The sequence below is a fragment of the Uloborus diversus genome, chromosome 9 (genome assembly GCF_026930045.1).
Source record: "Uloborus diversus isolate 005 chromosome 9, Udiv.v.3.1, whole genome shotgun sequence".
Classification (NCBI taxonomy): Eukaryota; Metazoa; Arthropoda; class Arachnida; order Araneae; family Uloboridae; genus Uloborus; species Uloborus diversus.
This window is the reverse complement of record NC_072739.1, coordinates 48,818,985-48,843,470: the sequence shown is the minus strand read 5'-3', so window position 1 is coordinate 48,843,470 and position 24,486 is coordinate 48,818,985. Positions and strand designations below refer to the sequence as shown.

Genomic DNA, 24,486 nt, shown 5'->3' with positions numbered 1-24,486 from the left:
AGCCGGGCGACGCAGCTAGTATTAGTGTAACTAGCGTCAGATTGTATGCTCCCAAGCCAATTTATAACTAGCAGCATTTTCTTCATTTTTCCATTTGATATTTCGTGTGCACATTCCATTTTAGGTTGTTTTGAAAATATGCTCCTAGGATTTTATGTTTTGTTGTCCATTTGATGCTTGTTCCCTGTAAGTTAAATTTTGTGGAGTTTTTCTCGTTTTTAGGGGAGAAGTCAATTAAAACGGTTTTTTCTGTTGAGATGGTTTTTTTGTTTTCCTCACTCCATTGTTCCAGGGATAACAAGTTTTGGTTTAGCTTCTCCTCTGCCTCGTTTTTGTTCTTCCCAGATACAATGATTGTCATGTCATCTGCATAGCAGAATATTCTTCCTTCCTTTATATAATTTCAAATATCGGAAATGAAACAGTTGAATAGAAATGGTGATAAAATTGACCCTTGAGCTATTCCTTGGTTAATTGTGGCTTTTTCAGAATTTCTGTTGTTCCAGCTTATTATTATCTTTCTGTTGTGGAGGAAATTTTGAATCCATTTTATAATTTTGTAGTCTATTTTGAATTGTATGAGTTTTTGTATCAGCTTTGGTATCTAAACGTTGTCATAAGCTCCTTTAATGTCTATAACGATGGCGTACACAAATCTTTTCTTTTTCCCTTAGGTAATATATTAAGTTATAGAGGTCATAGCGATAATCTTCCGTGCCTCTTTCTTTGACAAAGCCATATATGTAGTTTGGGAACACTTTAGTTTTTCTTCTGCTGATTCTATATAATAATATTTTCTCTATTAGTTTACTGATATTTTGGGTTGGTGCAATGGGTCTGTAATTGTTGATCTGTTTGGGGTTTTTCCCAGGTTTCTTGATTGGGACTATCTTTGAAATTTTTCAGTCTTCGGGAATTTTGACAGTTTGTATGCTTTGTTAAAAACGTTTCTTAACACTTCCAATCCCTCATCTGGTAGGATTTTAAGAACTTTGTTTGAGATTTCGTCTGGGCCTGGGGCTTTATCCTTTGTTGTTTGTAAGACTCTTTTTATTTCATCAATGGTAATTTCCTTAGAAATTTTGAGTTTTCCTTCTTGTTGAGAAATGTTTACTATGTCAACCATTTTTTCTTTGTTGTCACTGTTAGAGAAATGTCTCGCAAATAGATTTGCCTGTTCTTGAATGTCTGTTACCTTGGTTCCATTGATTTCAATTGTTAGGTTGTTGTTTGTGTATTCCTTTTCTAGATTTTTTTAAATACTGTTAACTGTATTGTAAAACTCTTGGAGACTTTATTTTATCATTTTGTTTTCTTCAGTATTCTCTTCTTGCTTTTTTAATATGTTGTTTGAGTATGGCATTAGCTTTCTTGTAGCTAATCCAGTCCTCTAAAGAGGAAGATCTTTTTGCTTTGTTTCTCTTCTTGTCTCTGTCTGTTTTCAATTTTGCGCATTTTGGGTTCCACTAAAAGTTGTTGTTTATTATTCTGTACAGGGGCACCGACTTGCAAAAATTATTGGGGGGGGGGACATCATGGGGGGGTTTAGGGCGTTATGTAATCCCTTGGAGGTCCCCCCACCCGAAATAAAGGTCAGAATTTTGCACTTTGAAAATGCCATATTTTCTGGTGTGTATAATTTTAACAAACAAACAGTATATGACATGGCATTTTCGATGTAAAACAATCTCAAAATTGGTTTACAAATTTTCTGGTTCAACTAAATCCTGTCACTTGTCTTAGTAAGAGATTTTTTTGGTTCTATTTTATGTAGAACCGTGCAGTGCCGTTAACTAGGCTTTGATATAAGGTAGAACACTTGACTTGAATGGAAGGGCACTGCACCCAGAGACGCCGACTTAAAAAAAAAGGGGGGAGGAGGAAACCGGGGGGTATCTTGCCGCAGGAAATTTTCTAAATTTGAGATGAAAAATAGTGAGTTTTAAAGTTTTTTTAAGCATTTTAAAGTTGGATAAACCAACATTAGAACCCGGAAAACTCGAAGAATCTGACACATATTCTTTGGTTTTGAAAAAAAGGAATAAATAAATAAATACAAACACACACATTATTTTCGTAAAAAGGTTATTTAATTTACGCATGTCTTTTAAGACCAGTTGTTTTTATATTAGTAATATTGGCTAATGTATTCGAGTGTAAACACAGTCTCTCAATGTGTAGGTCTTTTTTGAAAACTCAGTTGATTTTTAAAAATTTGTTTCACCTTTGTTTAATAAAAGCAAGCACTCTTGTTCAACTGCAATGACCTGTGTGAGTCCAGTTGATGTAAACCGCACAATAATGCAAGATTGCACCATTTCACAAATCTCAATGTAAAGTGCATTGTAGTACTCCTTTGGGATTTTGGGATGAGTTTAGAAAGCATAATATTATTAATAATATTCTTGATTTATTGGGGGGCTCTGCCTCCCCCCCCCAAAAAAAAATATTTTTGAGGGGGCTCGGGCCCCCTCAGGCCCTATGGAGTCAGCGCCACTGATTCTGTAACTTATGCTGACAGAATGTTGTCTGATCGCTTCTTTTATATTTTTGGTTGTGGTTGTATTGAGTGTCTATGGAATTTAGTGGAGGGTTCGTGTGAAGTTTGTTTTTTAGAGCCTCTCTGTGATGTTTTCCAGTTTTTGTAGGATTTAATGATGTAGGTTTCGTTTATCGTTTCTATGTTTGTTTTCATTAAGAATGGGTAGTGGTCGCTGCTTCCATGTTCATCTAGGCGTGGTATATTTTCGTTCAATATATGTAGATTATTGTCTAGAACCCAATTTTCTAGTCTTTTCCCACTAGGGGTGGTAAGTCGGTCTCCTAAGCTTTGCGTTCTGCTATTGAAATCTCCAATGAAGATTGAAAACTTATTGGTTATATTGTTGAGCTCCCCGATCGTCGTGCCATTAAATGCCCCTGGAGGTCTATAGCAATTAATTATATTAAAGGTCCTTTTGTGTAGAACAACATGAACCATCTAAGATTCCATGCCATGGATATCGCAAGGAATACAATAAGAGGGTAACTTGTCTTTGACGTATGTACACACTGCTCCACCTTTATGGGGAAATTCCTTTTCCTTACTGTAAACTGTGTAACCTTTAAGTCCGGGCATTTTGCTGTCAGGTAACCATGTCTCTTGAATGCAGATGATGGGGGGGGGGGGGGGGGGGGGGGGGGTTGGACCAAGCGACAATGAATGAATGTTAGAAAATCTAAGTTAGCGAGAAGTCCTCCTAAATTCCAACAAAGAAAAATATTAGACCACGACGACATAACAACAACAAAAACCACAGAACGCAAAACAAGCAAAACCAAATATTGCCCGTATCCAATTCAATGTCATCTGTGTGAAATTCATCCTGTTCGAATGGGCTCGAGTAAGGTAGTTCAGTGAGTGATCCCTCATTTGTCAGAGTTATTCAGTTTGAAAATTTCAATTTTTAGTTTCTCTATTTCCGTGCTTTTTAGGTTGCAACTTTCGCATTTATGTGATTTGATTTGATTGGTTAATGTTAACAAGAATTTTAATTTTTCGATTTCAGCCCTCAGAGTTCTTTGATTTCTTTATCTCTGCTATCTAATTTGTCGCTAAGTTCCGTTATAGTGATAGTTGCTTTATTTTTTTCGTTCTACCTTGTTGTACCCCTTCGCAGGTTCTTCTGCCTTGATAACGCTGGCCCAAGATTTTTCAGGGGTGTTGGTTTTTAATTGTGTTTGGGTGGCTTTTTTTATTTTTTCTTTATAAACTGGACAGTTTTTGTCTGTTGATAGATGATTGCCTTCGCATCTTATGCATTTGGGGTCATTAAGCAATTAGCATGATCCCCTCCTCATGTCATACATTTTATTTTTCCCTTGCAGTCTTATTTTTGATGTCCCAATTTTAGACAGTTATAGCAAACCTTCGGTTGCTCAATATATTTTTGCGTTTTGTATATGATCTTCCCGATTTTTAATTCTTTTCTGTCAGTTTTTCTTCCCCAAACTCTTTGACTAGAATAACTGGTATAGGCTCTTTGGCTCCTTTCCTGTTGAACCTTATTATTTGTGCTATTTGAACTTTGTCCTGTGTTAGGTATTTTGCTATTTCTTCCAATTTGATTTCTGTGTCGACATTTTTTATTAGTATCTACTTTGAGGTTATAGTCTCATCAATTATTCTGGTGATGATTTCTGTATTGCAAATTTCTTTGGTTTTAGAAATATTAATCACTGTATTTAAGTTCTTAGTTGAGATTACTAGGTTTTGTTTGCCTGTGAGATTGATGGTGTCATCTGCAGCAATTATATCGTCTAGTTGCTCATTGAGAGTTTTCGTGTTATTTGTGGGAATTTTATGGACTACGCCTGTTATTATCAATTTTATTGTTTCACAGCCATTTTTGAATGCTATTTTAGCTTTTTTTACTATATTTATTGCCGGTTCATAAACGTTATTATCAGTTTTTATTTCTTTTTCTCTGCTACTTTCAGATTCAACATTCTCTACTTTCTTTTTCGTCAAATTTTTCATGTTGAATTCTCATAATAAAAGAAAAACGGGACTTACCGAATGTGATTCTAATAAGAAATAAATCAGTAGAGTTACCTCCGCACCTGCCAAACGTGCAGACAAAAAAGAAGGAAAACGACCATATTTTTAGAACTACAAAAAAACTAATAATTTTTCCTAAAGGCCAATCAACACGTTTAGCATTATCGCTTCCGATCAGTACTATTTCCCCAATTCAAAGGGAACATAGATTTTTGGTTTTAGGTTTCTGTACAAGCTGTCACAGATATTCTGATCTGAATCTTTTCTTTAGATCATTTAAAATTCTTTGTCTGTACTTCACTCTTCTACTCTGTGATTTCTGGTTTAAAACTTCTATATCTAGTAAACTACACTCTTTAATGTCATGCAAAAACATCACTGGGGGTAGAGGTCTTAAACTGTCACCTTCAGAAACATAAGTCATTGGTCACGCATTAATGATCCTTTCACAGTCCGTTAATATTGCTGACATTTCTTCATAGGTCAAATATGCTTTCCCTAAGACTCTTTAAAAGATCATTAACAATTCTAATAAGCCTCTCCCACCAACCGTCCCACCATGGGGCTGCAGGGGGATTAAACTTCCATTCAATAGTCTGCATGGCTCCAAACTTAAGGACTTGGTTCCAATCAATAAGCTTTAGTGCATTAGCCGCACCGACAAAATTTTGGCCATTGTCGCAATATACCACAGACACTCGACCACGTTCAGATATAAATCTTTTAAAGTCCACCAGAAAACTCTCAGTAGATGCAAAATTCACCAATTCTAAATGCACCAATCAATAGACTGCACATGTAAATATTATTATCCAGATTTTCTGCTTTTCTTTTATAAAAACTGGACCAGCCATGTCTATTCCCGTTATCTGTGATCTGAAAAACGACTGCATCTTTTGTTCTATCGGCTGGAAGAGGTATCGGGTCTGACTGAAGAGACTTTGCTTTGTGTGTTAAGCAAGTAACGCATTTCGATAAAATTTTCCTAATAGTTTTCCTACCATTTAGGACCCAATCTTTCTCTCTCAATACATTCAAAAGAATCTGTGTACCAGCATGACAGTTCCTTTTGTGTTCATACAAAATAAGTCTTTTTGTGACTTCGTGTTCTGATGGAACTAGTGCTGGCATAAGAAAGTTGTCTGTGTCATCTCGGTACAAAATACTTGTTCTAACACGTATGACACCTTTACTATCTTTAAATGTTTCAAGATTGCATATCTTTCTATCGTTTACAAAATGATTCTTCTTGCACTACTTTTAGAATTCTCGTTTCAGCTTCAATAAATTCGTGAGAATTCAACTCTCCACATAATCTTAAATTTTGTCCAACTGAACAATTATGTTTGAAGCAAAGAATCCATGCCACTAAACAAACTATCTCTTCATAGTTTGAAAAATAGCGATGTATCCAATCTGATCTGTTCATTATTTTTGCGTTAGCTAACAAAATTGGACATTTTTTCTTCTCTTTAATAACTTGCTCTTCGTCAGTAGGCTGAAAATTTACAAGGGAACATGGCCAATATTCAATCGGATCTTTCATCCAATGAGGCCCTCTCACCATCTGCTTTTTAAAAAGGAACTTGCTTCGCAACCTCTTGAAGGTAAATCCGCAGGATTGTCTTCGCTTGATACATATCCCCAACATGTTGTGGAAGTTAATTTTCTAATTTCATCAATTTTATTTTTGACAAAGATGGACCAATTTTCCTCTGTACTTATCCACGCAAGTACCGTTGTCGAATCACTTCAGTTATTCTCTTTAATACTTGTGCAACCCAACGAACCAATAATGAGTTTTGTTAATCGCGCTCCAATCAGAGCCGCTAAAAGTTCTAATCTAGGAATGGTCGCACCTTTCATCGGAGCTGAGCGAGATTTTGAAGCTAAGATATAAACATCTACATTATCTTCCATTTACACTCTTAAGAAGATAACAGTCGCATATGCATCTTTACTTGCGTCACAAAATGTATACAGAGAACATGAATGAGTGACCGTTAAAGGGAATTTTATCCACTTAGGAAAACTAATTGAATTGAGATCTTTTAGGCATTCAAACCAGGTTAGAAATTTCTTTCTCAATTTCTCTGTTATTTCCTCATCCCAGTTTAAACCTTGTTGTCATGCTTCGTGCAACAAGTTCTTTGGGCAAAGTGTCACGGGTGTAACAAACCCCATCGGATCAAATATTTTATGTGCTGTCTACAATAAAGTTCGTTTCGAAATTTTCTCTAAGTTAACTTCATCCAACCAGGTTATGTTAACTCTAAGAACATCAGACGTACTACTCCATTTCATACCTAGAACAGTAGAGTCATCTGCTGTTTCATCTTCTTAGCCATATGATGAATTTTCCCAGCACCAAAATTCAAAGCCACCTCGAAGCATCAACTCATTGGCTCCATCTACAAACAGTTTCATTTCTTCCTCACTATCTCTACTGGTGACGAGATTATCCAGATAAAAAATCCTTTTCTAAAAATAGAAGCCACAACAGGGCAGGATTCAGCATAACTTTGTATGTGAAAGTTCAAAACCGCTTCAAATAGAAAAGGACTTTTTCACTCCAAACACTAATCTTTTGTGACGAAACATTCTATACTCTTTACAATCCTTATTTTTCCACCACAAGAAACGCAAGTAGTTTCTGTCCTCTTTGCACACATCGATTTGGAGGAAGGCTTTCTTTATATCAGCTATCATCCCAATTTTCTTCATGCGAAATCTCATTCATAGATCTGGGTTGTTTTCAATTAAGTTTGGACCACAATGTAAGCATTGATTTAATGAGGGTTGGTTGGCCATCCGAGCAGATACGTCAAAAACTGGTCGAATAGGAGTTGTGACATTTCTTTAAACACTGGTCTAGGAGGTAAATAGTTTCCACAGAACTAATTTCTGTTTCCGGAACATCTTCAATCATGCCGTCTTCCAACCATTGATGGAAAATATCTTCATATGCATCATAATGATTGCTGGATAGAAGTTTCTCAGTTATTTTATTTAATCGCTTTTTCGCCAGATCTATGTTATCAGGTAAATGTGCACAACTTTCTAACCAAGGTAGACTAATTTCACTACGATTGTCAGTAAATTTAACAGTTTCAAGAAAGTGATTTTTAGCAATAGCTTCTTGCTCAGATTTTGAAAGTCTTTCAATTGGATCTTTAATGCCAATCAAATCCAATTTCCATATGTCTGAAATATCAGCTTCTTTAATAAAAAGTGATGTAACCAACATCACTGTATTGGTCTTTCATTCTCTTTCGGGTGACTTACCAAGTAACACCCATCCCAAAAAAGTTTCTATGGCGACTAGGCCACACGGTAAAACTTCATGTTTTCCAATTACCAGCAAAAATCTATTTTTAATAAATAAGTTTTATTAACTTCGGGGACATTAAAATAAAGATTTATGCCATTGAAGCATTACAAACTTCATTATTCTCAAAATTTAAATTTGAATTGTAAATGATATCAGAATATTACATATGCTTGCACTTTTTTATAAATTTATTTTAATATCTGTCTTTGATAACATTCAATATTTTGCAGCTACTCGGTATTGGAGGAGTATCTGATCAAAATTTGGCCGAGTACCGAGTACTCGGCAAATTGGTCAAGTGTAGGCCGAGTACTCAGTACGTCTCTGGCTTCTACACAATTTTGCTTGGTGACTGGTTTTTCCTTTTTCAACTAAATTCATTTTTTGAACTGAGAAGCAATTTAAATTCAAATGTCTACCATCGCAAAATGCACATCTTTTAAAATCACTTGTATGAGTGCTTGTAGTCAACACAGATGCAGTATGAATTTTGTCCTTATAAGTGTTTAAATTAACGTATCCCCTCCCCCTTAAAGTTTATCCAGAAATTTTGATTTACTGAGAATGGTCTGGTATTGATCATTTCAGATAATCAAGGTCCTACTGTAGAAGTTAAATTGTTAGTAAAATTGGAATTAAAACTAGAGACGTACCGAGTACTCGGTAACTACTCGGTACTCGGCATACTCGGCCAATTTACCGAGTACTCGGTACTCGGCCAAATTTTGATCACATACTCGGCCAATACCGAGTAGTTGCAAAAAATTGAATATTGTCCAAGACAGATATTAAAATTTATAAAAAAGCACAAGCATATTTAATATTCTGCAATCATTTACAAGTCAATTTTAAATTTTGAGAATAATGAAGTTTTTAATGCTTTAATCGAATAAATCTTTATTTTAATGTCCCCAAAGTTAATAAAACTTATTTATTAAAAATCGTGCGAAAAAGGTAAGTATAGAAAATATGGAATTTTTACATTAAAAATAGATTTTTGCTACAAACAAAAATTAGTTATAAGAAATATGAAAATTCCTTTGCTTAAAAAAAGGGAAATAAAACAACGTTAAAAGCATAGTGCAGGAACACTGCAGACACGTGTTTTGGCATTACAGGGAATTCCTTTTTCAATGCACAAAATGTGAGCTTGTAAATTTAAAGGCATCTGACAAAAGTCGGATTTTTTTCCCGAATGTCTTAACATTCTTTAGCTCACATTTTATGCACTGATAAAGACGTTCCTTGTAACGCAGAAACAGGTGTGTGAAGTGTTCCTGCACATTTGCTTTATTTGCTTTTAAAAATTATTTATGTTTGGCGGACTAGAACTAAAATAGATTGGTATAGTTTGTCTTAATTCCAACTTGATTAATCATACCTTTTATTTATTTCTTTTTAATTTTAAAAAGAATTTTTTTGTAAAATTTTTGACATAAACAAAATTTTTTAAATAATGCGAAATTAAATTTCATCCGGAGTTTAGTTTTAAAAACTTTTATATAGACAAAGAGGTCTATAATACTATTCCAATAAGTTCAAAATTGATCACGTGTGTGTCAGTAGTTCTTCTTAAAACATATTTGGTACTTTTTAACTCGGCCGAGTAGTGAAATGCCGAGTACTCGGTAACTCGGTACTCGGCCGAGTAGTGAAAGGCCGAGTACTCGGTACTCAGCTACTCGGCCAAAGTGCTACTCGGTACGTCTTTAATTAAAACCTTTCATTTCTGATAACAAATTCAAGATAATGCAAAAAGCAGATTGAAGATATCAACATATCACTTTGTCTGTTCCATCAGGAGAGCCCAAAAAGAGCAAGGGCACCCCCTAAATATCAAAAAGACCCCCCCCCCCCCCCAATTGCAAGAGACTGTCCCCCAAAATGAAAAAATACCTCTCAGATTATCCCCCGCCCCCATAAACTTCAATGGCACAGTCTGTGCCATGACCTCCCCCCCCCCCAGGTGGGCACCCCCTCACATATATTAATGAAGAAATAGCCGTAACCGTTGTTTATATCATTGAAACACTATTGAGTAATGAGGTAGTATTATTGTTTAGACTCTGTAGAAAATATTCAAACATGACAAATATGTAGAGTCTGTAACATGTTCATAAAAGTTTTTTAGTAAATAATTCCTCAAAAAAATATTTTTGCCTTTTTAATAACTATTTTGGTATGTAAATGTATTATAGATTAAAGCTGAAAACTGGGAAAGTTGGTTAATAGCCAGTGGCCGGTAGACTTAGTTTTATTAGTGGTCACTTTTTAAAGTTAGTAGCCACTTTTTAAAACTGCAACTATGTTTCAAATTTTTATTAATAATGAAAAAAAAAGTATCATCAGAATATCGCTCACACGCACGGTGACACAACCAAAAAGCATAAAATTTTACGGAAGAGACAAAAAAATAAATAAATAAATAATAAATAAATAAAATAAATAAATAAATAAAATATAAATGAAAAAAATAAACCTTTTAGTAGGGTGCAAAACGAGGAAAAAGTTTGGTTTTAGAGCATTAGTAAATCATTTTGCAAACCATGGGGGACCTTTATGATGTTTTTCCTGTTGTAAGCAACATCTCAAACTGTTATAATGAACCGGAAACTATGTGTTTTGAAACTTTAATTGCTACGTGGCGACCGCTAATTTTCAACTTTGTTACAGATAAACTGAAACATTGTAAAAAAAAACCTTCATTAGGTAAGAATAGTTAGTGTTAGTTTAAGCAAAAATTTGAATGTTTTTTGAGTGTAGAGTCCGTAACATGCTATGTATCTTCCTATATTTTTAGAAATTCAAAACAAATCTAAACTTTTTCCAATGCTATGACATAAGTGCAAATAAGACCATACATTTACAAAAAGTTTAACTTTACTATTTGCACTAACCATGAAAAGAAGACTAAAACATCCTTATGAAGTGTAGAGTCCGTAACAGCCAAATACTGTGAAATGCCCCAGTTCCTTATGATGGAGCCTTGAAATATCAAAAATTATAATGGTATCAGTCCGAAAATTCTCTGTTTTGCAACATTGTTTCATCCCACTTAAAAAAAAAAATTGATGGCATACTTTCATTACATTTTCTCATCTTGCGTCTCGATGTCAAGAAAATTTAATTCATGGATCACAAAGTCATTTTCAAAATATGCTGTCATTGTTGTCTTTATATCTGTTATTACTAGGTGTACAAATCTTTGTGAGATATTTTTCTCCTCTAGCTTTTTAGCTGTCATTTTCTGGAGTAAAAAATAAAAATATTTTGCTACAGAGAAATGATGTTTTTTTTTCTTTTTTTTTTTTTCAACATGGTGTAAATAGAAAAAATTTAACTAGCTACTTAATTATATTGTAATTGCAATAAAATAATATTTTAGATTAGGCTCAAAAAAAAAAGTTTGAATATGTTTTTTATTTTTGTAGCTTTACTCAGAAAAGTGGTGGTATGGGCACAGCTGGTCCTGGTTTTGTTGGCATAAAATTTTGCCAAGAATGGTTTGTATAATTATAACTTGTAACTTTTGTACAGTAAAAATTATTGAAATGCATGATATTTTACATGTTCACTTCTCATTTTGCTACTGATTGTATTTGAAGCAATAGTCCATGGCTTTCTGTTTCAAAAAAAGATCTTGATGCATCTAATAATAGGTATTGAGTAAATGTGTAGTTGGTACTTTTCATTAAGGGTACGTCATAATTTTTCTCTTGTGGCCAAGGTAGAAAGTAAACAAGTCGCCAAACCAAATGACATACGTGCCTTTACAGGGCCCAATACAGGCTGATTTTGCTACCGTTTTTCGGTACCTTCACAAAAATCTTGTTTTGAAATCGGTACTTTCACAAAAATCAAGTAATAAAATCAGTAGCTTCACAAAAACATCAAAAATTTCACAAAAATTAGCATTTTAAAATATAAAATTTTTTTCTCTGTTTAAAAAAAAATTTACTCATAAAAAAAATCTAAGCAGGTTTATATGAACAATCGCTTGAATAGAAACCTTTTTGTAATATTTTAACTAATTTTTAGCTGTTTCTCGCCTACGTGTATTTCTGCAATATTATCGCAATCTTTCAACATCTGTTTTGGGAAACCGTTTTTCTCATAATTTCCTATATTGTACACAGTACTTAGCCTATTAAGCTGAAATTACGATGGTATTTTTCATACTTCTTACGTTTTTAGCTCCCCCTCCCCTCCCCAAAAAACGAAATCTGTTAAAAATAATACTAGATGACATTTACATTTTTCGAACTAAAATTTCACTTGTTCTACTTCTCTTTTACAAAAATTAGGATGCCTCTAAAATTTCACAAAAACAATGCTGATAAAAAAAAGAACTTTCACAAAAGTAGAATGATGCAATACTTTCACAAAAATAGGTAGCGAGAAAAAAATCCTGGATTGGCCCCTGCTTTAACGGAGAAGAACCCTAAAGTCTTGCTGAACGCTTTAAAAGTGGATTATCAAAATGTTTTTTTTTTCATTCATTTTTGTATTGATTTGTTTGAACACTTTCTTTTGCACACATGCATAAATGTCAAAGAATTTGGTTTATAGAGAAAAGAAAAAAAAAAACTCATGCATACAAATTGAAAATTTTAATGACGAATTTAATTTCTACGTAACTAGATTAAAATTAGCTGTATAAGTAAGGAACATATATATTAAAACATGAATGTTCACATTGAATAAATACATTAAATAGTCAAATATATATATATATATAATTTTGATATATTTTGTTCTATTTTTGATATTTTCTCACAAAAAATAGTTTTGGACACAACGGTTTTGAACAGGACAGTAAAAACCTTGCCAACCCTACTTTAATTTGCACACATGCATAAACATAAGGAAATTTGGTTATTATTATCACAAAAAAATAAAAATAATAATAATAAAATAAAAAAAATAATAAACCTATGCATACAAATTGAAATTTTAATCAAGAATTCAACTTCTTCGTAGCTAGATTAAAACCAACTGCATAAATAAACTGAATGTTCGCATTGAATAAATGTTCAATATAAAACATTACTTTGATACATTTTATTCTGTTTTTGATGTTTTCTCACAAAATACAGTTTTTCTAAAAATATACTTTCGGACAGTTTTGGACACAAGGGTTTTGGTCAGACGGTAAAAACCAGGGTTTTTACCATAGTGTCCGAAACTTTGCCAACCCTACTTACTATATTTGGGAAAATGCTCATTCTCTAGTCAGTGATTTTTCCAGCACTCCATTTTTTTCCCAATATTTAGAAGCATTTTTTATAATTTTCTTCTTCGGGTTCATTTTCTCCCACTCTTTTTTGTTTCCAGGCATCTAGTTGGTTTTCTCCTCCCCTTGCTGTGTGCCTCGGGGGTGACTTGTGGCTCACTGATTAGTTGTTTGTAGTCTCTTGTCGTGAATTCTTATTGGTTGACCTATTTGGTATAAATACTGGTGTCCACATGGTTGACGTTCAGTTCTCCCATGACTGTCTTGTGTGCTGAGTTTTTTGCACTGATGAAGAGGCTCTATTGTAGCCTTGAAATAGCTATAAGCTATATTTTTTGTTAATTTGTGCTTTTTTTTTACTTTGGTTTTTCAATTTAATCATATTATAGTACAAAGCTTATTTGATTTTTTTTTCATTTATCACTTGTGATATTGATGCATTAAAACAATTTGTTACTTATTGTTTAACAATTTGTTTATTATAATGTAAATTATAAAATTTCAAAATAAAATATAATACAGTAGAAGACTGTTATAACACACACCTTGGGGCCACAGCTTTTGCGTTATACAGGTTTTTGCGTTATATAGATCATTTCACAAATTTTGAAACTAACATTCAGAATATATCTATATATTAGCACTTCAGAATGAGTTTTATCTGCAATGAATATTAAAGCACCAATATTACAATTAGTTATTCACAAATAAATATGTTTAACAATCAAAAGAAAGTGCATTATCCTGCACTTCTGCTTGCTTCATGGTTTTCATAACAGCTCCATTTTAAAGAGCCATCTGGTATTTTCTGTTTATTATAATTACTAATTTTAAATTTAAAACCTTTGAATTAAAATGGAAAGATGAAAAACTTTCAAAATTTAATTTGCCTGACAATTTTTATGTTTGCAAAGCAAAACAGAGGGATTTTTCAAGCTTCAAAACCTATTGTTTACTTCTGAAAAGTTGTGCGGTTTATAGAGAATTGCGTTATACAGGTCAGCGATATAACGGTCTTCTACTGTACCAAATATCGATTTGATACGTAGTTACATATGATATCATGCTTTCAGCGTGCTTTAATTTCCACGCTACACATTTTAAAATAACATAATTATTATATGGTTTGAAAATATTTTTGAAAGTTTCCATTCTTGTGAGAATTCCAACTTCAGCACAGTCAAAATAGTTTATTTTAGAGAGAAATTCGGACTTTAAAATAAGCATTACTGGGAAAAATATTCTAGAGTGGCGTTCAGTATAGTAGAAAAGAACCATATTGTAGTACTGACCACATTAACAGGAGTATAGTAGGGCAAAGTTCTGGCAATTCTATACTCATGTTAACTGATCAAGCTAAGATGTATTCATTGAAATATTCAATTTTATGTTCTAGTGATGAATTAGCTCTGTTTTTTTCATCCACTCAGCTATTAATATGTTTTCATACTGTTTCTTATTTTAAAACTTCTTCAGCTTATATGCAAGATGATGACTGTACAGTGGCGAATCTAATATGTCATTTTGAAAGGGGCCATCCGAAATTTTTTAACTAACACCCCAGAAATTTTAATAAAAGTAGTTTCAAAAACTCAATTTTAAGCTATCTTTAGAGGGGTTAAGTGAGGGGGATAGATTTAGGAATCTACCTCAATAACGTTTCAAAATGGAAATTTCCGTGTAATTTTTGAAAATTATGCTTCTAAAAACGCATCATGGGCAATTTTGATGATATAAGAAGAAAGGTCTGGGTTCGACTGCTGTCCTCAAAATACAATAAGCTTCAGAAAATGAAGCTTAGAAACCAAAATATTCTGCTATTATATGCTGAAAAATCAACAGAGGAGAAAGGTACTCTTCTAGCTCTTCTGCTGTCGAACCTAAAACTGCACTTTTAGGCAATGTTTTCTGACATTAAATGGAGGAGTGAGGGTGCTTGGAATCTCCCCTTCCTGGAAATATTTTGCTATTGAGGCTCTAAATATCCAGCTTTAAGCTATTGCATTGGAGAAAGGAAAGGAAGTGAGCATGGGCACCCATATGCATAATTTTAAAAGGTGCTCATATATTTTCCCTATATGTTTCCCCATAGAAACCAATTTCAGTGCAGATTAGACTTATTGTAGTTTGACATTTTTAATAAAATATTCATTGATAGCTAGAGAAGAAATGTTTTTACATTTTCGCAAAGAAAAAAGTGTTAAAAGCAAGGAGATTCCAATTTCTAGGGGGGGGAGGGACTTGAGCCCTCACTTGCCCCCTATATGGGCACCCTTGGAAGTGAGTCCAAAAACATCATTTTAAAAGTATCCTCCCAATATTAACTAGGGGGGAGGGGGGTCCTATCAAAAATCATTTGTAATTGAAGCTCCCCAAAAAGGCCATTTTAGACACATTAAGGGAGAAGGCCTGGGTAAACTAATCTCAGTTGAAAAATTTTCCAAATTGAAATCCCAAAGTGAAATTTTTGGTTACCATTTGTGGCATTTGTGGAGGAGCATGGGAAAAGGAGACCCTCTCCCAGAAAAGTTTCAAAATTAAAGCCCTAAAAGACAAATTTAGTCTCTCTTTGCTTTCACGAGCAATAGGTGTACTCTAAGGACAGCAGTATTCCTGAACAAAAGAGATCGTCTAAGGGTCTGAAATTGGAATCAAGAAATGATGGAAACGATGGAGCAAAATTTTGAAAATGACAGCTCTGTTTCATGGAGAGGGACATAATTTCTCTCCCAATTATCACCCCCTGAATTTATTTTAAAATAAAACGCCTGTGTTTAATTTTATTATCTTCTGCCAATATCTTCCTCATTTTTTTTTCTTCTTAAACAAATTCCATCACAAGGTTTTGGAGGGGCCATGCCTCCCAACCCCTCTAGATCTGTCCCTGTGACCATATTTTCAAACTATTGCTTTTCTAACCAAGCTCTCAGTTTTTTTTATTAGGAAGAAAAGACAAAAGCAGTTACACTGAGAAGAGTTTTGTTATAATCACTTTTTCTTATTTCTTTTTCATGCTTAAAAAGAGAAAGAAAAGCATTGGATCAGAAATTTGAAAATTACAGTAACCTTTCGCTGTATCGCGCTTGTTGGGAGACAGCAAAAAAGTGCGAAGTCATAAAAAGTAACGATTTAGTTAATGTACAAATTAATAATGATACATGCACCTACAAAAAATTCATCATCATATTAAGACGATTTTCTTGATAAAAGCAAAAGAAAATTAGCAGCATTCCAAATTTTTTTATAAAAAATTTAAATATTTTTAATGTTTCATGTTGGAATATGAATTGAAAGTTGTAGTTTAAACTGCAACAGATTTAGATGGAAAACATACCAGTTATTTCAATTACAGTAGACCCTCATTTTATGCGGGGGTTACGTTCCTTGAAAATGCCGCGTAAATTAAGACAATATTAATGTTGAAATAGGGGTTAGGTTCTGTAGATAAAAAAATACTTCATTCTAGTGATGACTAATTGTATAATAAGCTTTAATTTGTACTTACACTTTACTTGTTTACATCGATACATATGCACAATATGCATAAAGAAAACACAAATTAATTTAGTGTTTAAGAAAAGGAGCAGCTGGCTATGATAGTCTTTTGGCAGTAAAGAACTTTTCTCTGTAGTTCTTTGCAGAGCATTAATTCATCCATGATCATTTCCATGATCGAATCTTCCTTCACTAACAAATTAGAAAAATAATTTCTATTATCAAGGAATGGCTCAAAATTTTCAATGTTAAAGTTTTTGCTTCTGTGTCATCAATGTTGGTATCCTCATTGATTTTGTCCTCCTTTGTCACTCCTAAAAGCTCTTCTACCAGTGAGTTCTGAACTCCGTGAGTTTAATAACTTTACTTCTGGAAAGAACTCTGGAACCAGTCGCACAAAATCTCTCCAGTGGCCCAAGCTCGATTATTAGCATGCAGAAGTACAGTTTATTGTGCATAATCTGAAATCTTTAGGAGTTCGGATTTTGAAAGAGGGGAAAATTTTATTTGTTTGCATTGCCCCATCCGCGTACAACCAAAACTCATCCGCGTGAAATAAAATATAGGTATCAAAACTTAAATCGCATATAATTGAAACCGTGTAAAATAAACCTTGGTAAAACGAAGGTCTACTGTAGTTGAAGAAAGAGGAAAATACTTTTTCTGAGAATTATGTGGTGTCAAATGCAAAGTATTGTTTTGTTTAATATCATTTTTTGGGAGACAAAAGAAAAATGCAATATATCCAAAAGAGCGTTATAACAAAGCACGATGTAACGAAGGGTTACTATAGCGTGTAAATAGTTTACGAATTCCATTTTTTATAAATTCCAATTTTTAAACCTGCATAATTTACATAACTCATAAATGAAACTGAGAATTGCTTTGAATGTTGAATTTTGTGTTTTTTCTTTCTTCCTCAAAATTTCCCTTTTCCCAAGTGAAATTAAAATCATTTTAAAATTTATCTTTTTAGCAATAATATGTTATACCCAAGGGAAGACAAAGATAACAAGATACTCCTTTATGCTGTAAGTATGGTTTTTTTCTCTTTTCAACATTTTGGAAAATTGTAAAATTTTATCTTTGTTATGACAAAACTAAGATAAGTCAAATGTTTTGCAATATTTGACATAATGTGTAAATTATTCAATCAGGAGTCCAATCCAGGATTTTTTTTCTCACTGCCTATTTTTGTGAAAGTATTGTATTAATATTATATTTATATAAAAAGTTTTCTTATTTAAAAAATATCAGCATTGTTTTTGGGATTCTTTAAAGTTATGTTTTATTTTTTGTAAAAGAAAATTAGAGCAACTTAAATTTTAGTTTGTATCAATGTCATCTACTGTTATTTCTAACATGTTTTTTTTTCCACCAGAAGGAGGGGGGTGGCATATACAAGCCTAAAAATCAAGGCTTGTATATGCCTTGATTGACAAACACAATTAATACAATTCCACATGCCTCTAACTTTTTCTTATTTTTTTAATGCATCAAGAATTGTACAATTGAAATTCAAGCTTTTTTTGAAAACTATTGCTTTAATCTTAGTTTAAGCTTGATATTCAATTGAATAATAAAAATAAATAAATGATTCAGGTAAGCAACTAAAATTGCAAAAATAATTATTTGTAATGGTTAAGTTCACTTAAAAAACTGTAAAATGTGTCAAAATAAATGACTGCCATGAACATTAATTTTAATTAAAAGGTGAAGACTTCTCAAATTTATTCTGTTACATAATTTACAGCTGTATTGCAGGGGTGTTTGTGATGCAAAAATTCCTAAAATTTTTGGCTGGCAGCACATTCTAAAACTGAAAGATAATTTAAAATAATAATAATAACAAATAGAATTTTTTAATGATTTCAATGATACTGTCTAAGGCTTTCACGGCCGGCGTCAATATGAGGAGATAACATTTCCGGGCTTATTGGCCGTGGTCTAATTGGAGTAGAAATTCCAGACGTTTTGGCTTGCTTTGCTTCAGCCATCATCAGTGGTTTGAGTTTACTGAGATGAGTTTGGTCAGATTTCAATGATTTTTTGTTTGCATATTTGAAGAGTTTTTATGGAGGGAGGAGGGGGGAGAGCAAACTTTTTCATAGTTTCCAAAAATTTCACTGTCTTCAGAAAATTTTATTGAAGTCCACTACGGGAGACTTTACTGTGTAATGTAATGTATTAACCCTGCTGTATTGGCTATTGTTTCAACATTGGTTAAACTTTGGAGTTTCATTTGGTATAAATCTGAAATTCTCCCCTGTCCTAATATTTATGTTTGGGCACCCCTGATCACTTATTAAACCTTGTTTAAATATTTACTTCCTACATTATTTTGAAATTGCGGATCATATTTCATTTATCTCTTTATATTAAAAAAAAGTAAGGTCAAAGAAATTGTGAAAGGAAGTCTGTGGCGGGCCTATGTCCAGGAGACCCCATAGCACCTACAGCCTTAAAATTGTGTACAAAATTACTTCGAGCCCTGGTGTTTTGCACTTGGGGTTTCGTTTCTTAAATTTCGAATCTTTTTTTGTAATTAATTTTTTAAGCTCAAATTTCGCATAAATTGCCTATTAAAGGGTTGAAAAATTATTTGCACGTACTAATATTATATATCATTGGAAAGGGTGGAATTTTCTGCAACTGCGCAATTTCTTTCAATGCTCTAACTTAATTACGGCGAGAGTTATTTGCACTTTTAGCTCAAAATTTTTAGGCTTAGCTGAAATTTATGTACTACTTTCTTCATTAAATCTATCTGTAAAAAGTGAAGGTATTGTCCCACAGTTTTCTTTTTGACACCATTGGAAAAAGTGACATTTTTTACTCCAGATCTATCTCGACCTATTGTCGAAACACTAAGCTTCTATCTCCAAAGGAAAAGAAGTTACAAGCCATTTTAATCAAGTTCGAAAAAATCTCATCTCCATTCAAATTATTGATGTTTTATTTGGTGTTGCCATAGTTACATCTTTTAGATTTGTTTGTTTCTTCTTTTTTATTCACAAATCTTAAGGGTTTCGATTTTTTATAATCTTAGAATCTAGAATCTTAGGCTCAACTCAATTCAAGCCCTGAGCTAAAGAGCAAAATATATTACTAGAGACCACGAATATGAAAGCAAATGTACAAAACTGCAGTTTTCCAATGCTCCAGAGCCCCTTAGCCCTTACAGCTCTGCAAGTTGGTACAAGTTATTTTGAAACCCAAGGAAGGGGTGCTTTTTCTTCCAAAGGGAACTCTTAATGCATTTTTAATTTGTTTCTTTCTAATTGACGATTTAAATCTTTGCAAATCAAATCAGATCGGCAAACAATCTTGGGGGGTTGGTGAGCGTCAACAAGCAAGGGGAAAGCCTCCTATTATAAAATATTCATCAAAATGGTCATTATTATTATTATTAATTTTTATAATTAATAGTGAATTGAATTTTTAAATTTTATGCCTGGTAGCTGCTCTTTTCTTAAATGTATATTTTTTTAGTGTAGAAATTGTGACTATCATGAGCCAACCAATAACAACTGTATTTATGTCAACAAAATTACTCATGAAGTTGAGTGAGTATAGTTTTGTCTCATATTTTTGCATGATTAAAAATATGTTTCTTGTTTAAAGTTCAAAGTTTTGAAGTATTTTGTTTAACAAACACCTGTTTCTATCCTTGCTCTTTAGCTTTAATTTTTTGTATTTATTCTTTTCCAAATGAGATGGATGCATCAAAAGCAAATTTGAGCTCCTTACCGGTATTTTGAGATTTACTACACAGTTACTTGTTCTATTCTATTATTTAGTCCTTAGATCAGGGGTCTACAAACTGTGGCCCGCTGGGCAGAGTCATGGGCACCCATATGCAAAGTTGCAAGGTGGGGGGCTCAAATATTTTCCCTGTGGTTTAGCTGGATATTTTCCCCGTGGAAACCTATTTCAGGACAGATTAGAGTCATTAAAATTGACATTTTTAATAACTTGTTCATTAATGGCTGGAGAAGAAATGTTTTTACATTTTTGCAAAGAAAAAAGTACTAAAAGCAAGGAAGTTTTAATTTCAGAGGGGGGCTCAAGCCCCCCTTGCCCCCCTATATGGGCACCCTTGGGCAGAGTGGCACGCGAGTATTTAAAATCTGGCCCACGGCAGCAGGCCTGATTTTTTATGCATGGATCAGTCACTAGGTATACGTTATTCCAATGCAAGAATTCCTTATAAATTTATATTTTGAGTTTCTAATTGCATGAAAAATCCATTGTTAGTCCCCAAAACATTCAATACCACCATGTAACCTAGCTCCCAAGTTCTGTCTTATTCTAAAATTTGAAAATTTCATTATATTTTTTTTTGTGCTTTGTTTCATTCAAAATTAAGGAGAGTACCTAATAAAAAAAGGGAGAAAAAAAAACTCCTAGATAGCTATGCTGAAAAAGTATGATTTAGAGTATTCCTAAGTCAATAAGGAGCTTTATAGGGTTTCTAATAGGTAATGAATGAAAATTTTCACAAATAATAGCTAATAAAGAAAATTTCATAGTCATGGAGTTTGTAGCTACTGAAATAACCCAATTTGGAAACAATTTTTGAGTACATTTGAGGCAGTGAGAAGCAAAGGGATGCAAGTGGACATTTTCAAGTTTTGAGTAAAACGACTTTATAGACAACATCCTAGGTAGGCTTTCATTGAATTTTTTTATAAATCATGCTGTACAGCAGCGACCTATTAGGCCTACTGGTACTTTCTCTTTCCCCAAGACATAGGAGGGGTTCACCTACCATTTGTACTGGTTATCTCCAAATTTTTAATTTTGCCACTTAAATTCCTTTGCTGCTAACTGCCTCATTTGTTATTTACTATTTTAACCCAAGAATTAATAAATGTTCGTTCTGATGCTAACAGAGGAAAATATTTTACTTTGTATAATGATTAGTCCTAAATCTAGCGGATGAGAACTAATGATTTCATATTAAATTTGAATCACAAGTTAGAATTCTAGCATTATTAGTTATGTAGTAGTTATACCATAACATAACTACAATTAATTATAAATATAAGTGTACAAATTTGTACAGTAACCTGTACAAATAGTAGAGGAACCTCTCCCCTATCTTGGAGCAAGAGGTTGTACTAGTACCTGGTAAGTTCTGTTATACAGCATGATTTAGAGAAAAAATTAAATGAAAGCCTACCTAGGACATTATCTTTAACCACTCAAGCGGCTGCGACGTAATATTACGTCAACGAATTTATATGTCATTAGCGGCAGCGACGTAATATTACGTTCGAAGCATTCGGCTTTCCTGCAGAACACCAGCAGTTTTTCCCCTCGCGGGAACTCAAGGGTGAAGGAATTGACGAACAGTATGGGCGTTAAAGGCATCTACCGCTCCTTTGTCCACCCTCCGTGTCAATTTCTCCCAGTCAGGAATCACTTGAGCATGATTTTCAACTGTCATGTTTCTTTTGAAATACTTGTACGATGTGGAATTTATAGTTTTTTATGCTTGCAAGTTTGTGAATGAAAGTATATAAACATTTTACAATTACTTATAATGGCAGTTTTAATATTTGAATAAGTTTGATTATGTAAAAAAATCTCTGAAAGGTCATTATGCAATCAAAATTGATTAAACTGGAATGAAAAATTTGTCATCCTTAATTCTTCAGTTATTGCAGAACTGAGATATTATTTCTGTAATTTGAGTGTGCATGGAAAAATCTCGCAGAAATGCTTTTATAGTAATTTTCATGGTAAATCTTTAACTCGTATAAAGAGTTCAATGGACCGAAAGTTTTATTCGCAGTAACGGAAATTTAGCTGCAATGGAGTTCAAGCAATATAATAGCATTTTTAACGAAACTAAACCCTTATTTTGTTGCATTGGTTTTCGCTTATGAGGTATTACGTTTTTGAGCAATAAAAAGTTTGAAAGTTTGACGATATCAGATTTACAGTTATATATATATGGTTAGAAATGATTTTATTATTTTAATGTTTTGAAGCTCAAATTTAGATTAAAAAAATCAGAACCTATGATTTCTTCTAAATATTTATGCACTTTAAAATCGTGAAGAATATTCCGAAACGTTCCTACAAAATAATGCGCAGCTAATGTGCTTAAATTCTGGCAGTAACATATCAAGGAAAAAAAAGCACAACAGTTTCCCGCTAAAAGTCAGTAACCCTTTCCGAAATTAACATAGAATCTTTCTGAAGTATTCAGAAACCTTCTCAATAGAAGATAATGACGTTTTTGGAAGAAATCAGGTACTCTCTAAGATAACTTATTTATGTTAGCTTGTTAGCTCCCTGATTTATCCCCTCAATCTGGATAAACCGTATAGTTGAGCTTAAGGCTTAATAATCAAGCTCAATAAGAACTTAATAAAAACGCTGAGTATATTTTGATACTGGTAGCTAAAGATATTTTTTTTCAAAACAGCATGAAGTTTGCATTCCTGCAACTTGAAGCAATTCTGGAAACCTTTTCGCCGAACAACTTGGATTTTCGCAGAAAACTGGTGGAAACCCGTTAAATTCTAAAGTGTTGCTCGGAAATAAACTGTGACGTTCAGGAATTTTCTTACAATGAAGAAGCTATTCCCACTTTTCTCCTCTCTTCATAGGTGCTTGAAATTATAGCATTTGCTCTGGCGCGTTAAAAAGTAAACTACTGCGTAATAAAATTAAAAAAAAAAAAAAAAAAAAAACAGAAAAAATTGGTGTTTTTGGACAAAAGAACCAAAGTTTGAGTTGTTTCTTAAGTTTTCGAAGGGGGAAGGGGGTGTAAAATCTTTTAAATGATGCCTCAATTGGTTTGATAAAGTATTGAGGAAGTTATGGCGTTCCCACCGAAAAAAAAAAGAAGCGTTTGAGAAACAATATATGTGATAATAATAATAATAATATAAACAATTTTAGCAAAAATATTGGGGAAATTCAGGTTTCAAGTTATACTAATTTCAAATTAATTAGACTTAAATTATGCAATGTGTTCAAAAAATAAAACAAAACTATATTTTATATTATGATTATTAGTTCGTTTTTTGGCCGAAACTAATATTGTATAGTTGAAGCTTGCAAACTTTTTTCCTAAATAATAACATTTTAAAGACATGCTAATATTATGTACCTTTTATTCGCCACCTCGCCCCAATTGCGTAAACTGACTTAACGCCCGTATTGAGGGTAGGAAAAAGTATAAAGTTGAGCATTTTTTTTTTTTTGGGTGGGGTGTGGGGGACGGCTTTGGTTTCGCATCAGCGACACACTCATGTTTAGAAGCGGAAAAAAAAATAAACTTTTCTTGTTACCTAATAAAATTAGCATCTAAGTTTGAAGCTTGACCGTGTTAAAAATAAAAAATACAAATTACCATCTATAACAAGTATTTTGAATCAAGTCTTGCCCGAAACAAGCAGAAAATTCATCGTCTCTTAGCTTTACTGATCGTATCTAGTGATCTCTGGATTTATACCTACTTTTTCGCGACTAAATTTTAGATTAGCAGAAAAGAAATCTGATTTGGTTGAAATTCAACCAAATCAGATTGGAGGGTCTAGGTTGGAACAATAAATTATCTCTGCAGTAGATAATCTTTTGACTTCGAATCACCAACAGGCCAATATTAACAGTACTGTAACTATGGGCATGACGCCTTGCGCTTATCCGGCAGTGAGAGCATGCATATATTGGAAGCTCGTTTGAAATACAGCATAACCCCAAACGTACGCGATTTTCAAGTGACTGAAAAAAGTTATCTTTAATTCAAGGATATCGTTAAACCTAGGATGATATATCAAAAGGTACAATTTTGAATTTAAAAAAAATATATCAAATTGCAAAAGAAAATTTTCAACATAATTTGTTTCTGGCCGAGGCGGTTGAATC

At 33.1% G+C, this 24,486-nt stretch overlaps 1 protein-coding gene across 1 annotated transcript in view; it reads left to right on the top strand.

The window, feature by feature from the left end:
• The window catches only part of LOC129229522 (DNA-directed RNA polymerase II subunit RPB9-like), a 45,886-nt gene that overhangs the window by 8,144 nt on the left and 13,256 nt on the right, over positions 1–24,486 (top strand). Inside the window, exons 2-4 of the mRNA XM_054863842.1 lie at positions 11,303–11,374; positions 17,576–17,630; positions 20,092–20,165. Of these exons, the coding sequence (XP_054719817.1) occupies positions 11,303–11,374; positions 17,576–17,630; positions 20,092–20,165 (201 nt within the window). The remainder of the gene's footprint in view (positions 1–11,302; positions 11,375–17,575; positions 17,631–20,091; positions 20,166–24,486) is intronic.